General features: G+C 35.7%; 2 protein-coding genes across 2 annotated transcripts; both read right to left on the bottom strand.

The window, feature by feature from the left end:
* Nucleotides 1-7,947: 7,947 nt before the first annotated feature.
* Nucleotides 7,948-9,069, bottom strand: LOC133293657 (uncharacterized). The gene has a single exon (XM_061492246.1). The coding sequence runs from the start codon at nucleotides 9,067-9,069 to the stop codon at nucleotides 7,948-7,950; it is 1,122 nt and encodes a 373-aa protein (XP_061348230.1).
* Nucleotides 9,070-11,012: 1,943 nt separating this feature from the next.
* Nucleotides 11,013-14,587, bottom strand: LOC133293663 (expansin-A7-like). Its single transcript, XM_061492255.1, has 3 exons — nucleotides 12,666-14,587; nucleotides 12,136-12,445; nucleotides 11,013-11,392 (listed from the first exon to the last, which is right to left on the bottom strand). Exons 1-3 carry the CDS (start codon nucleotides 12,862-12,864, stop codon nucleotides 11,080-11,082), a joined length of 822 nt encoding a protein of 273 aa, XP_061348239.1. The 5' UTR covers nucleotides 12,865-14,587; the 3' UTR covers nucleotides 11,013-11,079.
* Between the last annotated feature and the right edge of the window lie 2,950 nt (nucleotides 14,588-17,537).

Raw genomic sequence — 17,537 nt, 5'->3', positions numbered from 1 at the left:
TTCAAAAATTGTGGGTCCCACAAAATGTTAGGTGTGTAAAAAAGTTATTGTGATCATATTAAATGATAGATGCAAAACCCTTTAATTATATAGTGTTACGTCGTTAAAAAAATTGATATGTTCCATAATTATTTTAATATTCAAGTATATTTAAGAAGATTCTTTTAGAAAAATTATATATTTAAAAATTAAAAAATTAATTACTCAAGAGTATCTAAAACTTTTTCTATATACTTAATAAGGGTAAAGAATTTCTCCAAAAAAAGATAAAGTTATCTCAAGTTAATTTAAAATGACGTTGTTTTGGCACGGAAATTAAAATATTTTTGTAATTATAATATATTGCAGGGTTATATTAGTCTTTGTCATTATAATTTTTTAATCTTATAATCTAAAACAATGTCAGTTTGAGTTGACTCAAAATAACTTTATTCCATAATAATGGCCTGCTTTTATTCCGTAAGTTTGATTCTTCGCAACTTCATATATCCTTATCCCTTATTAGTGCCTATAAGTTATAATTATAAAGAAACGAAAGAAAAAACATTTAATAATAATACATAACTCAACAATAATTTATATATTAAAAATGAATACTTTTTTTAAGAAGAATAACTTATTATTTGCTGTAATGCTTCCCGATCTTCATAGTGGTTAAACAACGTTATTTACATGAACCGAGTCTGGGAGGACATGTTATACCATTTGTCTTTTGTGAATGTAGGGGGAAAAAGCAAATTAAGTATGTGAAAAATATTTATGAGTTGCTGTAGAAATTTTTATGTGTCATATATAATTATTCTCCAAAATATAGAGGCAAATATTTTTTAACAAATTTTATTGCATAGGATCCATTTCTTTTTTGGGAGACCCACTATTTTTTTGTGAGAGTAGCAGACAAATTTTTTTATAGCAACTACAGAAAAGTTAAACTCATAAAATAGTGCTTTGCTAAAATAAAAAGCTGGAGAATTTTAATGAGAGAGTTTTAAATTTTAATAATTAATTAATTGGTTCACTCTGCGTGCATTTACAAAAAATCTTGATGTAAAAAGACTTAATTTGAATGAATGAGTTCTGATATGAAAACAATTAATTTATAGAAAGAGAATCATTATTAGGAAAATAATACTATGTTTAATATGGTAAAATATCAGATTAATCAAGAAAAAAAGTAGAGATAAAATAGAAATAAAATGTTTGAAATAAATAATAATAATAATAATAATAATAATAATAATAATAATAATCATAATAATAAAGGAACAGATTTAAAAGTGACATTGTTTAAAATTTTCATATTCAACCAACTTAACACACTTTTTTTGAAGAAAAAATAAATCCGGTGCACAAACTTAGCAAGTTTTATGTAGGCGAATTTTTATTCATATACCAATAATTAAAATGTTAAATACTATTTTCTTATTTATGAGTTTCATCATTAATATTTTACTGTGAATGTAATAAATAATAATTAAAAAAATTCACACAACATAAAATTAAAACAAGGTATGAGAAAATTCATTCTCATGAAAATATAAAAAATATGTAATTAAGAAGACGTTTATAAAACCCATTAATATAATAGAGGATATCACAATTTGAACCGTCTTCTTTCTTTTTTAATGCTTTCTTATAAACAGTAAAAAAAAATCACCAGATGAGTTAAGGATACTATAAAACAGTCACCTACCTCCTCTTAGGAAAAGGGAAAAAAGAAACTTACCATATGTGTCATATCGTCACATGAAAATGCTATGCTGTATACGTGCTGTGCTGTTTATTTCACATTTCTCGTCATCTATATCAATCAATTTCTTTTTTTCTTTTTTGGAGTTACCCAACCCTAATTACTTCTTTGAGGCGAGTTGGCTCTCTTCGGTATCCCCACAAGCTTCGACTCTTTGAGCCGGCTATGGGACTAATCCGGAGTGCGGGGGATCAGTGATGGCTAAAGGTTCAGCCCCTCCCCAAGAATGCATTCAGCAGGAATCGAACACATGTCCAACCCCACTAACTGGACATTCACTACATTTAAAGGGCGTTCGGTAGAGGAGAAATTTTTTTTTATCCAAAAATCTCAATTTTTAAAAATATAATTTTTACATTCAGTTTACGATAATATCCAAAAATTTAAAATTTAAAAAAATTCAATTTCTAAAAAATTCGAGAAAAAACCGCGTACCAAACACCTTAAATTATAGTAAACTAACAAATCCTTTGTTCATAAATTCTACGGGTATCTGTTCATGAGAGATTATGCTGAGAATGAATTTTCTCATGCCTTGTTTTAATATATGTTGTGTGAAAAAAAATTAGACGTGTGTATTGGATTAAGATTTAAAATATTATTTTTAGATAAATTTTTGTATACATTTTAAAAGACTATCTAGAATTTTAGTGACTTTAAAAAAAAATTTAAAAGATTTTTTTTGCAATCAATATTCTATAAGATTGAATTTTAAAGGATTTTAATATAATTTATAAGATTTGAAAGGACAACATAGATTTATAAGATTTTAAAAAATCATACAAATTTTTAACAAACATTCAAAATTACAAGAGCCAATAAAAAATAACAAAGAAATTCAATGATATTAATAAAAAATATCTAATATAATTTTCTCAATCACTAATTTGATGTAATTTGATATCTTACTAAGCAGCCGCTCTTCATATATCTGTACTAGCCTCACCCAATATACATTAGCATCTTCTCGTTCCTGCTCTTGGGTTTGTTCAATCGGCCTTAAAATCAGTAAATTCACTTTGATTCTCTATCGACCAAGAATTTTTGACCACTACTATGGTTAAAGTTGGGCAATTTGAAATCTAGGCACACTGTAGTAATCTTTCTACCACGATGTTCATACAAAAATGGTTTCAAAAAATTTTTTGGAATTTTTTCGATATGCATGACAATCATTTTGTTCCCTAGCACTGTTTCTAAAAAGAAATCATTTTTTTCTACTTCTGTATCTTGGAACAGTTTATGAGAAAAAAATGTGTTTGATAACATGTTATATTTCTATTCCGAAAATGAAAAATGTGTTTGATAACACAACAAATAATATAATAAAAAATTCCAATTAAGCATAAACTTTTTTCATATCATCACTTTTCTTTCCATATGGTGAGATGGTGGTGGCGGCGGCGACGATGGCTGTGGTGGTGTGGCGGTGGCATGATGGTGGTAGTGACGGCAATGGCTGCGGCGACTATGGTGGTGATAATGGCGGCGGCGGTGGTAGTGATGGCAATGATGGTGACAACATGGAGGTGGTAGTTGTGGTATGATGGTGGTAACGGTAGTGGCTGCGACAATGGTGGTGGTGGTTGGTGATGGCGGCAGTGGTGGTGATAATGGTGACGACAGTGGCTACGACGATGGTAATGGTGGTTGGTGACGATGGTGGTGGCGGCGGTGGCATAGTAATGGCAATAGTTGTGGTGGTGACGACAATGTCAGTGGCTACAATAATGGTGCTGGTGGTGACGGTAATGGTAGTGGTGGTGACGTCGACACTTGTGGTACAACGACGGCGGCGACGATAGTGATAGTGGTCATGTCGGGATGATTGTCAAAACAATGGTGTCATCTTATGAATATTTATGCATGTTTATTCTTCCTCTACTGGGGTAATTATATACATAAATAATGACTCTAGGTCCATTACAAATTAACTGTCAATCAGCTATAAATAAGAAAATGAAATAACCTGTTACTACTTCTATTTAATACAAATGTCCTATGATTATGCCAATCTCCTATGATTATGCAAATAAGAAAATTAATCTATTTAATACAAATCTCCTATGATTATGTAACTGTAATCAATGATAAAAATTTCAAAAATTGTACAGCTCAACAAATATTATCCCATTTCAACACTCCCCCTCAAGTTGATGCATAGATATCAACCATGCCCAACTTGCTAATTGCTTCTTCAAACACTTTTCCTGGTATAGCTTTTGTCAAGATATCGGCTAACTGATATTCAGATTTGATGTAGGGAAATTGAATAATTTTTGATCTAGCTTTTCCTTGATAAAGTGCTTATCCACTTCTACATGTCTTGTTCTATCATGTTGAACTGGATTATGGGCAATTTTAATAGCAACTTTATTATCACAATGTAACTCCATAGGCTGATTATAGCAGATTCCTAAGTCTTGTAGGATGCTCTTAATCCACAACAATTCACACACTCCATTTGACATTCCTCTAAACTTTGCTTCTGCACTCGATCTAACCACAACTTTATGCTTCTTACTCTTCCAAGTAACTAGATTGCCTTCAACAAAAGTAAAATATCCAGAAGTTGACTGTCTGATAGTTTTATCTCCAGCCCAATCTGAATCTGTGTAACCTTTAATTTTGGGATTGTTGTTTTTTGAGAAAAGCAGACCTGTCCCTGGACACCCTTTTAAATACCTCAAGATTCGATTCACAGCAGCCATGTGATCCTCACTTGGGTTGTGCATAAATCCGCTCATAACACTAATCGCATAAGCAATGTCTGGCCTAGTATGCGATAAATAAATTAGCCTCCTTACTAGCCTTTGATATCTGCCAACATCAGTCTGTACTTGATCAGGATATAAGCCCAATACATGATTCATTTCGATTGGTGTTTCTACTGGTTTACATGTTGTCGTTCCTGTTTCTGCAAGTAGATCTAAGATGTACTTTTTGTGACAAAAAATTCCCCTGATTTGATCTAGCAATTTGAATTCCAAGAAAGTACTTTAATGATCCTAGATCTTTCATTTCAAACTCATTTGCTAAATATTTTTCCAATAACTCCATTTCAAATAAATCATCACCAGTCAAAACCATATCATCAACATACACTATTAACATTGTTACCTTTCCTCCATTGTGTTTTATGAATAGGGTGTGGTCTGCATTACTTTGTTTGTATCAAAACTTCTTCATGACTAGAGAGAACCTACCAAACCAAGCTCTAGGTGATTGCTTGAGGCCGTATAATGCTTTTTTTAATCTACACACTTCATTTCCGTTCAAGTTGGCATGTTTGGCGCCTGGTGGAATTTTCATATATATTTCTTCTTCTAAGTCTCTATTTAAAAATGCCTTCTTTACATCAAATTGCTTGAGTGACCAGTCCTTGTTAGCTGCTATAGAAATCATAATACGAATTGTGTTCAGTTTTGCTACTGGTGCAAATGTATCTTGGTAATCATCCCCGTATTTTTGTGTGTATCCCTTAGCAACTAATCTGGCTGTATATCTGTCAAGGCTGACATCTGCTTTAAGCTTCACATTAAACAGTCATTTGCATCTAATTGGTTTCTTCCCGATTGGTAAAAGAACCAGTTCCCACGTTCAGTTTTTTTGTAAGGCCTTCATTTCTACATTCATGGCTTCCTTCCAATTTGGACCATCCAAAGCATCCTACACATTGTTAGGAACAAATATACTAGACAATTGACTAACAAATGCAATATATGATTCTGACAACCTATGATTGGACATGTAATTACCGATAGGGTATTTGACCTTAGAGTTTGGATTTGGTTCATATAGTTGTTTTGGTACACCTTTATTTGGTCATTGTAACACTCTAACAGGTAAGATGGGACCATCTATGATATTTGAAGAAATAGGAGTAGGATTAGTGTTTACCTTAGGTATGGATTCAGGAACATCCAGGGACGATGCCTCAGTTATATGTGTTAGACGTGTTGCAAAATCATTTGTGGGAGGGGCAGTGTGAAACCAATGCACTTAAAATGAAGAGTTCATTTATACAAGAGTTTTGATGATAACAAACAAGCTTAAAAGCGACGTCAAAGATAATACAACTTGCAACAATCAAAAGTCCAAGGAAGCAATTCAACAAGACAACAAGAGCAAAGCATTCAACACACATGATTAAGATCAAAGATCAAGATTGCAATATATCCTTGAGAGATTATATCTAAATGTAAAGGTAATTGATTAATGATGCATAAATGAGCTCAAAGAATATTTAACTCTATGCATGCATTATCCATGACATCAATCACTTGAAAGCTTTAATATTTATGAAAAAGATCCTTGACATATTTTGTAACCTCAAAACATTTTCTATAAGTCAAGGAATTACATTAAAAGTGATTAGAGGAAAGAAGGAATGCTTTACAACTCGAAAAACTGCATCATTCATGTTCTGTCAAGAAAGTATTCGAATACTTTCTTGACTGTATTCGAATACTTGTGCTGTGAACAAAGTATTTGAATACCTTAAGAAAAGTATTCGAATACCTGATGAAGTATTCGAATATTTCACGAAAAGTATTCGAATACTTACTGGGCAGTAAGAAGTCTAACGGCTATAAACGGCTAGTTTCGTGCCAACACTTATATAAACTCATTATTACGAATCAGCAAGCCAAGATTTACTGTTCCATTGATTTCGCAATCATTATTGACTATTCTCATTGAATCAAACTCATTTATCACTTGTTCTTACTCATATTGATCATAAAAATCATTTGAACTTCATTCTTGTGTCATTGATCAATACCCATAAGCTTCAACTTGTATAATCTGTACTTCAAGAGTACAAATCCATTTCTTGTGTCATTGATCAAACTCATTTATCACTTGTTCTTGCATATGTTGAATATTTACCCGGGTATGCAGTTATTTACCCGGGTAGGGAGGGGGATACTTGGGTACAAACTATCCGGGTACACCAGTATACGAAGTTATTGTCAGGACGAATCGTTTGCTTTATCGAACAAAGCTTTCTTTTATTTTTTTAGGTAGTCTTGGTTGGCCCCTTCTTATCAACCATTACAGCTGGCATCGACCAGCTTTGCGATACAGACGGACACGAAGGAAGAAGAACGCAGGCAGCGAAAATGCAAAAGAGAAGAGCAAAGATTCCCGACCTAGAGCATGTTATTGACTCAACCACAAATCTATTGAATGAAGGCTTTTAGGTGCTTACTCTCAGCCACTAGTTAGAAAGAAGGCAATCCCTTGACTTCGTTTATGCCCTTATGGCCCTTATGCAGTAAAGAAAGAAAGTGAGGCGGGCTAAGATTCCATTCCAAGTAACGTAACAGGATTCGATGTTGCACCATCTTCAACTCTTCTCGGGATCCGAAGTTTTTTTTTTGGAGTAAACTTAGCAGCCTTTTTTTTGTTTTAGTGTTTTCCGGATTACCCGGGTATCCCCCTCCCTACCCGAGTAAATAAATTAAGCATTTTTTCAGATTATGAACAATACCTGAGTATCCTCCTCCCTACCCGGGCAGTGGCGGAGTCAGGAATAAATTTTAGCCATGGCCAAAAAATTCGATATATTAAATTATTAAAATATTTATCGTAATTACATAAATTTATTAGGAAAAAGTTTACTATGAATTCTAGCATACTATATCAAAGCAAATATATAAAAAGGCACTAACCTTTTCGGTGAGCATTTCAAACATAAGAGTTGCATTTTCCTCCCACAGCATAATAAGTAATGAACCAAGCATAATCTTAAGGATATGAATATACACAAATATAATAACTATATGTATAATAACATTTAATAAATAATTTAAAATATAATCAAAAAAGTTGTATACCTAAAATTGTATACGACGCTCTTTTAAATTGACGAAATCTTCAAGGATAGAATCTGTAGTAAAATTTTCAGCAATCTCTCTTTCAATATACACTACCAAATTATTTGCAAGAAAGTCATCCTCCATTTTGTTTCGAAGCCTTGTTTTCACAATTTTCATTATTGCTGAGAATGCACGCTCACTACTTGCTGTTGAAACTGGTAGTGTTAAGATAAGACGGATTAGCTTATCAACTAAATGATAGAAATTTGACTTTCCTGTCTTGGCTAATCCTTGACACAACTCGGAAATTGAAGATAAAATTTGAAGTTCTGAATTTTTTGGGATATCCTTGTGGAAATGCTTCAATTGACAATTCTAACTAATTCTTTCCTGCTCAGAAAAATCAAGAGGATAGTATTTCTCTGCAAGGCTACAAATATCATCAACATTAAATGCTTTGTAACCATTCTTCGGATCTAATGAAGAGCTAAGTGATAAAAGTTCTATTGTTTGCTCAGTAAACCTTCTATCTAACTCTTGTAATTGAAAGTCAATTGTTGAATTAAAGATATCAAAATGACAGTGATGCTCAATAGTTATTTGATCATGTTGTTGACGGCCACGACCTTCAATATATTGAGCATCAAGATCTGGAATATCTATTTCATGAAGCTTGGAGAAATTAACAACACTTTCAAGTATTCTTTTCCAACCATCATCTTGCAATTCTTGAATAAGTTCCTTTGTACATGAAACTAATTGTATAGCATTCAAAATATCTTGAGATTTTTGTTGTAATGCTTGACAAAGAATTTCAGTGATGCCCATGATCTCCTTCATCAAAAGTAAATTAAAGATAAACTCAAAAGAAGTGATCATCTTATAAGTTGTAGTCCCATCTCCTCTTTCAGAGTAATTTGAGCCTTCATTACGAATTTTTTCAAGTACAGAACACGATTCATTATACCCTCGTTGAAGACTGCATATAGAATAAAAATGAGAACCCCATCTAGTATCACTTACCCTCTTTAATGTACCTATTTGGTTAGAACCTATACCAGTTTTAAGCTCACTAATAGCCTGCAAATGTTCAAATTCAGAAATTTGGGCAGCTTGGAATTGACCATGACGCTTAGAAGAAGCAGTGATGATATTAATGATGAAATTCAAATTCTGAAAGAATTGATATATAGAATAAACTTCCTTAGAGGCAGCAATCAAGGATAATTGTAATCGATGAGCAAAACAATGCACATAATAAGCACAAGGACATTCATTAAGAAATAATGCTTGCAATCCATTCCATTCACCACACATGTTACTAGCACCATCATATCCTTGGCCACAGATATTCTGGATATCAAGGCAATGATGTGAGAGTATTTCACTAATAGCATTTTTAAGTGTCATAGATGATGTATCTTGAACATGATAAAGATCAAAAAATCTCTCTTTTATGAAACCATCTTTGTCAACAAATCTCAAGACAAGAGCCATTTGTTCTCTTTTGGATTCATCATGTGCTTCATCCACGATAATACAAAGCTTAAAGTCCCCAATATCTTTGCGAATCTGTTTTTGCACTTTGTTTGCTAGAACATATAAATCTCCTTTTTATATTTGAGGTGAGGTATACTTGGTTGTCAATGGAGCATTTTTTAGAACAAGACATAAAATATAGCGCAAACAAGACATATGAATATTTTAACATAATGAAATGCATTAACTATAGTCACTGAGTCTGAGAGATGCAATTTAGCCTTTTCAAATTAGATGAACAATTATACATTCAGTCCATGGCACATGAAAACATATATTAGCTTAGACAGGAAACCAAAAGAATAATAATAAACAATAATAAAACAAGCTAAAACATAAATAAAAAGAAAGGTTGAATAAATTAGAATAACGTTGATATTTTTTATTGCTTTTTTTTTTTGCATTCAACTTTTTTTTTTGGTTTTTCACATAAATAAAAAGAAAGGCTGAATAAGTTAGAATAACGTTGATATTTTTTATTGGTTTTTTTTTTTTTTGCATTCAGCTTTTTGTTTTTTTGGTTTTTCAGATAAATAATAAGAAAGGCTGAATAAATTAAAACAAGCTAAAACAATTATGCATTCAACTTTTTTTTTGGTTTTTCACATGGCATAATAAGTAGTTGAAGTAGTCTGTGTGTCTATTTTCTAGCCTTATTAATGTATGAAGTGAAACGTCTTTTCATAAATTAGATTAACTTTGATATTTTTTTTATTTGTTGTCATTATATTATACATCCAAGCAAGATAACTTAAAATAATAAATAAAACAAAGGCTGGATATTGAATAAACGAGACAAAAAGAAATGATATATATCCTCATCCACCACAAAAAGAAATGATATCTACCGCAAAATGAAGAGGTGCGGTGCCTTTGGTTTATAGTATGGAGAGTCAGAACTCATAAAGAAAGGTTGAGTCGTGCACGGCGGGCGAAATCCAAGTGGTGGCGAACTGCATCAGAGATCTTCAGCGATGGCGAGCAGCGTGAGGGGAGCAACAATTTGGTGCAATGGCTGGTGTTTTCTGGCAAAGCTAGGCAGGGATGGAGAGGAGAATTTCGTTGATGGTGGTGTGTTTAACTGACTTGGTTATATACATCTGCCCTCTTCTTGAGTATTTTTGAGAGAATGATGTTGATGATAGAAGAGTTTTGGGTTATTGGGGTGCCTCTCAGAGTGTAGAGATGATATTTTGACTATCTATTTTCGTGTATGGCTCTGAAACTCTTTTCTCCTTGTACCATTTTTTGTCCATTTTGGTGATTACTTGATCCCTGTACAAAGACCTATCTTTGTTTCACTTTCCTCTTCCCTCTACACTTCTTTTTGCTCTGTGTATGTTCCTTTTTCTTATATCTTTTTTTTTATTGAATAAAAACAAAACTTGTTGCATAAAATTGATATTCACAAAGGGTACCGTGAGGATGAATGTAGTTCATCTTTTCTGAGACAAGAAAATGGTTTCATTTAGAGCACTTAGGTAGGGCCTAATTGCCATTTTAGCTTGGGCCGAATCAAAATTAATCATATAATTATATATAATAAATAAATTTTTTTCAAAATTAGCTAGGGCCCAGGCCCCACCTAGCTATAACGTGGCTACGCCACTGTATCCGGATAAATAATTTAAGCATTTTTCCAGATTACGAACAATACTCGGGTATCCCCTTCCTTCACTACCTGGGTAGGGTGAAATTTTCAAATTATACCCGGGTATCCCCCTGCCTACCCAGGTATTTTACGTAAACAGAGGCAGATGAATGATATGTTTTGTTTGAAGGACGAATTAGTAGTTAATTATTAAATTAAGGCTACCGTGGTCAAAAAGCCGTACATTTCAGCATTGTAAAACTAACAAAAAAACAAGAAGTCTCTTAAGAATGACAATATTCTTCGCTTGTGGAAAATTCATTACAACAGATAAAAATAACCGTGGAGTTTATAAAAGTAAATGAAAAGGAGAAACTTTAATAGAAGTTGACATTGGTGGAATAAGTTAGTCCTACGCCCCAGTTGGCAGGGGCAACATTCCATGCTATTATAGTTTGTGCGGTTGTGTAGGAAGTGATCTTGAAAGAAATAGCTTGGCCACTTAGTGTTGCAAATGCCTGATAGGAAGCCCCCCAGTTGTGACTCATGCTAATCCACCCTGTTTCACTTCCTTTCACCCACATGTTGGCAATATCTCCTCCACCTCCCACATTCATCACATACACCAATAACCAATACCCATTTCCTTGCAAAGAGAATCGAAGCCCTCCACGCCTTACGCACGGTACTCTGAGAAATTAATTAACACATCACGTTGTAAGGGATCATCAAGAGGCACATTCCAAATTGTGCCAGAAAGAATGAACATTTTATGTTATTCTATTATATATAGATCTCGCGATTCTCCTTTTACTACAGAAAACGATGTCTACCGTAGATACATTTTCTCCAGGATCCGCATTTTCTGTCATAAAGGCAGAAATCGTTTTGCCATTATATATATGGATAAATGAACTTTCTTAATTACATACTTTTTATAATAATGATTGTTCCGAATGGTGATATTGTCTAGTCATTAAGACTCATATAAGAGGTCATTTTCTTGCATCCTTAAAATGAGACAACTTTAACATCGTTATACTAGAATTTCACTCTCCAAACTCACCTCATATCAGGATACTTGCCTCACACCTAATGAGACTCAAAATGCAAAATCATTACGGCTCTTTTTCTCACCCATCGTTTGAGAATCTTTTCCACCTATATACCCCTATTGAAGAGGCACCTTTTGCATATCCATTTTCATATGGTTACTATGTTTAATACTTCAAGACTGGGGCATCGTGCCCAACACTTTTTCTCAATTCTTAGCTCATACCTTAGACCCATTTACAATGACTCTCCTGTTGAGCTAAGATTCGTCATAAAATCACTGTTATATTAACATATTTTATCCCAACGAGATAAATAGTCTCATTTCCACTAAAAAAAAATATTTCATGAATTATGAGTAAATAAGCTTTCTTGATTACCTGCGGTACATAACAGGGACGATGCCAGCCGTCCATTGTGCAATTTTCATGAAGGCAGGCTTGGACATATCAAAATGTGTACGAGGTGGGTTGCACCAGCCACCATTATCAGAGGCCTCGGCCCAATTAGGAGGACAAAGATTTGTGGCGGTCACTGTTAGCACATTGGTGTAGCATGCACTCGATTGGAAGCATTTTATCTGATAACATGTCCCGCATGCATACCCATTGTTGAACAATGTAGAGCTCAAAGCCGCTGTATCTGTCCCATAGCCGTTAATAAATAAATTTCCGTACCCACATGCTCCTCCTTTAGTCCATCCCATTTTAATCACAAGAAAACAAGGCATGTTAATGCAACGCAACATTGGTTTAATTAAGTATATATGTAAAGAACCAATTCAACTTAACTTAAGCTGTTGGGTGAGGCTATATTAATGATTTTATATATCTCAACAATATAAGATGCTAACTAACATGGATTTTAATGGTTGAAGTACTAATGGTAATAAGGAATTGAGATATCATACCCATGGTGGCAGAAGCAGTCTCATCACCATAAAATGTGGCATGGGCAAGAGCCCATTGACTTGGTTGAAATATTCCCTCTGCCACTGCTGGCCTTCCTATGATTTTGAAAATCCATGTAAATGTAATGAACAAGAAGCTCCAAGATTGATGAATCGAAGTCATGGTTATGTTTTTGGATCGATACAATGGGATGCTCATTGATCCTTATACTTGCATCCATATATATAACGTCCAATTCAGCACGTCGCCAAGTGAAAGAAATTGCCTTCGTGATCCCCACGAAGATAATGTCTGTAATCTCTCCAAGTCCACAATATTACTCTCTCTCTTTTTTTGGTTTGCCTCGAAACAATATTGCTAGCCAATGATGTAGTTGGTAAGAGAAAGATCGGATTGATGTAGGAATATTATTATATCATTACCGAATTTTCTTATATAAATGAAAAAACGTGCGGACATGTTTCCTAGGTCTTGTCCTTCATATCATTCCCCGAGCAGCGATTACAAAATTCATTCATTCTCATATCATATTGTTATATTGTAATTAGATTTTCCTTATTTTGTAATTAAGGTTTCCTTATTTTGAATTAGGTCAGGTTACATTAGGTTTGGGCTTAGCCCATTAGTCTGTTTATATATTGTACAGCCTTCATCAGTCAATATACACAGAAATATTTCAAATGTTCCTCTCTTTTCTCTCGTTATTTAACATGGTATTAGAGCATCGCCGCCCCCCACTTTCTCTTGTGGACTTTCTTAGCACAGGTAGGTTGGGCCTGTTGCATCTTCCACTCTTCAAGCCCAAAGGGCTCTCGTGTGAGGGGGCGTGTTGAGATATATAGTCTCACATTGGTTGTATGAGCAACTAATGTGAGGTTTATAAGGCCTTGGGCACTCCCACCCTTTGAGTTAGCTTTTGGAGTGATGTATCCCAAGGTTCTTTACATGTTGAGATATATAGTCTCACATTGGTTGTATGAGCAACTAATGTGAGGTTTATAAGGCCTTGGGCACTCCCACTCTTTGAGCTAGCTTTTGGGGTGATGTATCCCAAGGTTCTTTACATGGTATCAAAGCCTAAGAGACTTTGAAAAAAAAATTCGGTGAAACCCACTGTTCATCGTCGGTTAATTTTTTTTTTTTTTTTTTCCGGAGCTGTCTCTTTGTCACTTTTCGGACGCTTCTCTCTCCACATACAACTTCTGTCTCGTCCAGAACCATCGTCCGGTCACCTTTTCCGGCGATCCACATACCGCCGTGATCGTCTCCGCCGCGCGGTTCCAACGCCACCGGTCTCGTCCAATTTCAAGGTCACACGCGCCCTCACGCGCGCGTGACAGTTCGGCCACTCTCGGCCACTCTCCTTCACTCCGGCGGTGCGTGGAGGCCCCTCTCCGGCCGCGGCTAGTTGTGATCTTCTCGTCTCCTTGCGTAGGTTCTGGATCTGGTCTTGTTTTGGTGTTTAGACCTCTTTTTGTGTTGACGCACAGATCCCCCTTCTACCGGTTAGTTTTTGACCTGTTCTTTCTGCTTTTTTCCTTTGATTATGGACACTCCTGTCTCCAATGTTTCTGTTTCTGGGACTCCGGCGGGACAAAAGTCGGAGTCTACTATTTTCTCAAATTATATCCTTGCTCCATTGAGTGTGGATAAATTGGATGGGTCCAATTATGATACTTGGTCTTCCGATCTGCGACTCTGGTTGGATGGGCAGAATTATACATCCCATCTCACCACTAAGGCTGAATCTGTGGCGGAAAATGAGCGCATATGATGGAAGATGATTGATGCTCAGTTGTGTAGTCTTATTAAAGCTACTCTTCATCCGTCTATCAAGCATATTTTCGACCTGCTGTTACCTGTGAAGCTATTTGGAGTCAGGCAAAAGCTTTTGTGACTTGGTGGTCTGAGAAGCAAACATCAGGTCCTACTGCATCCATTGCTCCCACTGGTAATTCTGGTAATTCTTTTGCTGGCATATCTCAGTTGCACTCTATTGGCCCTTGGACTCTAGATTTTGGGGTTTCTGATCATATTTATGGTAATAAATCCTTATTAACTTCCCTTTGTACTACTGGTTCTTTTCCCACTATTACTATGGCCAATGGGTCTCTGGTCCAATCAAGGGGGATTGGCACGATTCTTCTTTTACCTAATTTATCTCTGGATCATGTTCTATATGTTCCCGATTCTCCTTTTAACTTAATTTCTATTAGTCGGTTGACCAAATCCATTGACTGTGTTGTTTCTTTTACTAAAACCTCTGTCATCTTTCAGGATCGGAGTTCGGGGAAGGAGATTACCAAAAGATGTGAGTCTCAGGGCCTCTATCAACTAGTTCCCTCTTCTTCAGCTTGCTCCACTGTGGATTCTCCTCTTACTATCCATGCTCGTCTGGGCCATCCTAGTCTTGCAAAGCTTCAGAAGATGGTTCCCCATTTATCGTCTCTTTCTACTTTAAATTGTGAGTCTTGTCAATTTGGGAAACATACTCGTAGTACGTTTCCGAGTCGTCTTAGTCGTCAAGCTGTTTCTCCTTTTTCTGTGGTCCACTCTGATGTTTGGGGACCAAGTCGTCATTCTTCTACTTTGGGTTTTAAGTACTTTGTTACTTTTATTGATGATTATTCCAGATGTACTTGGTTATTTTTAATGAAAAAGCAGTCTGAGTTGTTTTCTATTTTTCAGTTATTTTATAATGAAATAAAAACTCAATTTGGTATTCCTATTCGTACTTTTCGTAGTGATAATGCATGTGAGTACTTATCTCATCAATTTCAACAATTCTTTTCATCTCATAGCATTCTTCATCAAACATCTTGCCCTCACACACCTCAACAAAATGGTGTAGCCGAGCGCAAGAATCGCCATCTGGTTGAAACCACTTGTGCCTTGTTAATTGATGGTAATGTTCCATACACATTCTGGGGTGATGCTATACTTACTGCATGCTATCTCATTAATCGCATGCCATCATCTGTTCTCAATCATAAGGTACCTCACTCTATTTTATTTCCTCATCAAGCTTTATATCCTTTAACTCCACATGTGCTTGGTTCTACGTGTTTTGTTCATCATCTTGGTCCAGATTTGGATAAATTAGCTCCCAAGTCTCATAAATGTGTTTTTCTGGGTTATCCTCGGTCTCAAAAGGGTTACCGTTTCTACTCTCCCACTTTACGTCGATACTTTATCTCGGCGGATGTCTCCTTTTTTGAATCAGTTCCCTTTTTTGGAACCTCTACTACTCTTGTGGATACTGATTATGTACAGTCGTCCTTCCCAAGTGACCTTCTTTACCTTCCATCTTTACCCGTCCATATTTCTGACTCTCCTTCTATCACCTCTTCTGCTGATGAGATTTAGCATAGTTCGTCAGATGTATCTGCGGACTCACATTCAACTGCATCTCCTCCCACGGCTTCGGTCCCACCTTCGGACAGTGACCTTCCCATTGCTCTTCGTAAAGGTACTCGTGATACTCGCCCTCCGGCCAGGTATACAGTCAATATTAGTTATCAACATCTTTCTCCATCATATTTTGCTTGTCTTTCCTCTTTGTCCTCTGTATTTGTTCCTAATACCACAGGTGATTCACTTTCACATTCGGGATGAAGACAAGCTATGATTGATGAAATGAGTGCTCTTCATCATAATGGCACATGGGACCTGGTGCCTCTTCCTTCTGGAAAATCTGTGGTTGGTTGCAGATGGATTTATGCTGTTAAGGTTGGACCTGATGGTCAAGTGGATCGTCTTAAAGCTCGCTTGGTGGTGAAGGGTTTCACTCAGGTCTTTGGCTTGGATTTTATTGATACTTTTTCTCCTGTGGCGAAAATGTCTATTGTTCGCCTTTTTATTGCCATGGCTGCTATTAGCCATTGGTCTCTCTACCAATTGGATATCAATAATGCTTTTCTTCATGGTGATCTTGAGGAAGAAATTTATATGGAGCAACCTCCTGGATTTGTTGCTCATGGGGAGTCAGGTCTTGTTTGTCGTCTTCGTAAGTCTCTCTATGGCCTCAAACAATCTCCAAGAGCTTGGTTTGGTAAATTTAGCAGTGTTGTTCAACAATTTGGCATGACTCGGAGTGCAGCTGATCATTCTCTCTTTTATCGTCATTCTGCTTCTGGATCTATTTATCTGGTGGTATATGTGGATGATATTGTCATCACAGGCAGTGATCAGCATGGGATCACTCGATTAAAACAACACTTATGTCATCATTTTCAGACTAAGGATCTTGGGAAACTTTGATACTTCTTACGAATCGAGGTGGCCCAATCTAAAGCTGGTGTTGTGATATCTCAGAGGAAATATGCTCTGGATATTCTTGAAGAAACTGCGCTGTTAAATTCAAAATCTGTTGATACTCCTATGGATCCAAGTATCAAGCTTCTACCAAATCAGGGGGAGCCCTTTTTAGATCCTGAGCAGTATAGAAGATTGGTTGGAAAATTGAACTACCTCACAGTCACTCGGCCTGATATTTCCTTTGCAGTTAGTGTTGTCAGTCAATTTCTCAATTCTCCATGTCAAGAACATTGGAATGCAGTCATTCGTATTCTTAAGTATATCAAGGCATCTCCAGGGAAAGGCCTTGAATATGAAGATAAAGGTCATGATAAAGTGGTTGGCTATTGTGATGCTGATTGGGCTGGTTGTCCAACTGATAGGAGATCTACTTCTGGGTATTGTGTCTTTGTTGGAGGCAACTTGATTTCCTGAAAAAGTAAGAAACAAAGCGTAGTTGCCAGATCAAGTGCTGAAGCCGAATACCGCTCCATGACGACTACTACTTGCGAGCTCATCTGGCTTAAACAGCTTCTCAGAGAACTTAAGTTTACAGACACTGGACAGGCAACTCT

The sequence above is a fragment of the Gastrolobium bilobum genome, unplaced genomic scaffold, assembly GCF_033153095.1.
Source record: "Gastrolobium bilobum isolate Gb01-03AN ecotype WA unplaced genomic scaffold, APGP_CSIRO_Gbil_v1 utg762, whole genome shotgun sequence".
Classification (NCBI taxonomy): domain Eukaryota; kingdom Viridiplantae; phylum Streptophyta; class Magnoliopsida; order Fabales; family Fabaceae; genus Gastrolobium; species Gastrolobium bilobum.
The sequence above is the reverse complement of the archived record's forward strand: the minus strand, read 5'-3'. Positions and strand labels throughout refer to the sequence as shown.

Bases quoted from the DNA above. Each gene is read 5' to 3' on its own strand.
- LOC133293657 (XM_061492246.1), bottom strand. From the start codon at position 9,069: ATGGCTCTTGTCTTGAGATTTGTTGACAAAGATGGTTTCATAAAAGAG.
- LOC133293663 (XM_061492255.1), bottom strand. From the start codon at position 12,864: ATGAGCATCCCATTGTATCGATCCAAAAACATAACCATGACTTCGATT. The intron at 12,446-12,665 runs GTATGATATCTC...GATGGACTAAAG, and splicing joins GACTGCTTCTGCCACCATGG to GAGGAGCATGTGGGTACGGA. The intron at 11,393-12,135 runs GTAATCAAGAAA...TTAATTTCTCAG, and splicing joins GTCCCTGTTATGTACCGCAG to AGTACCGTGCGTAAGGCGTG.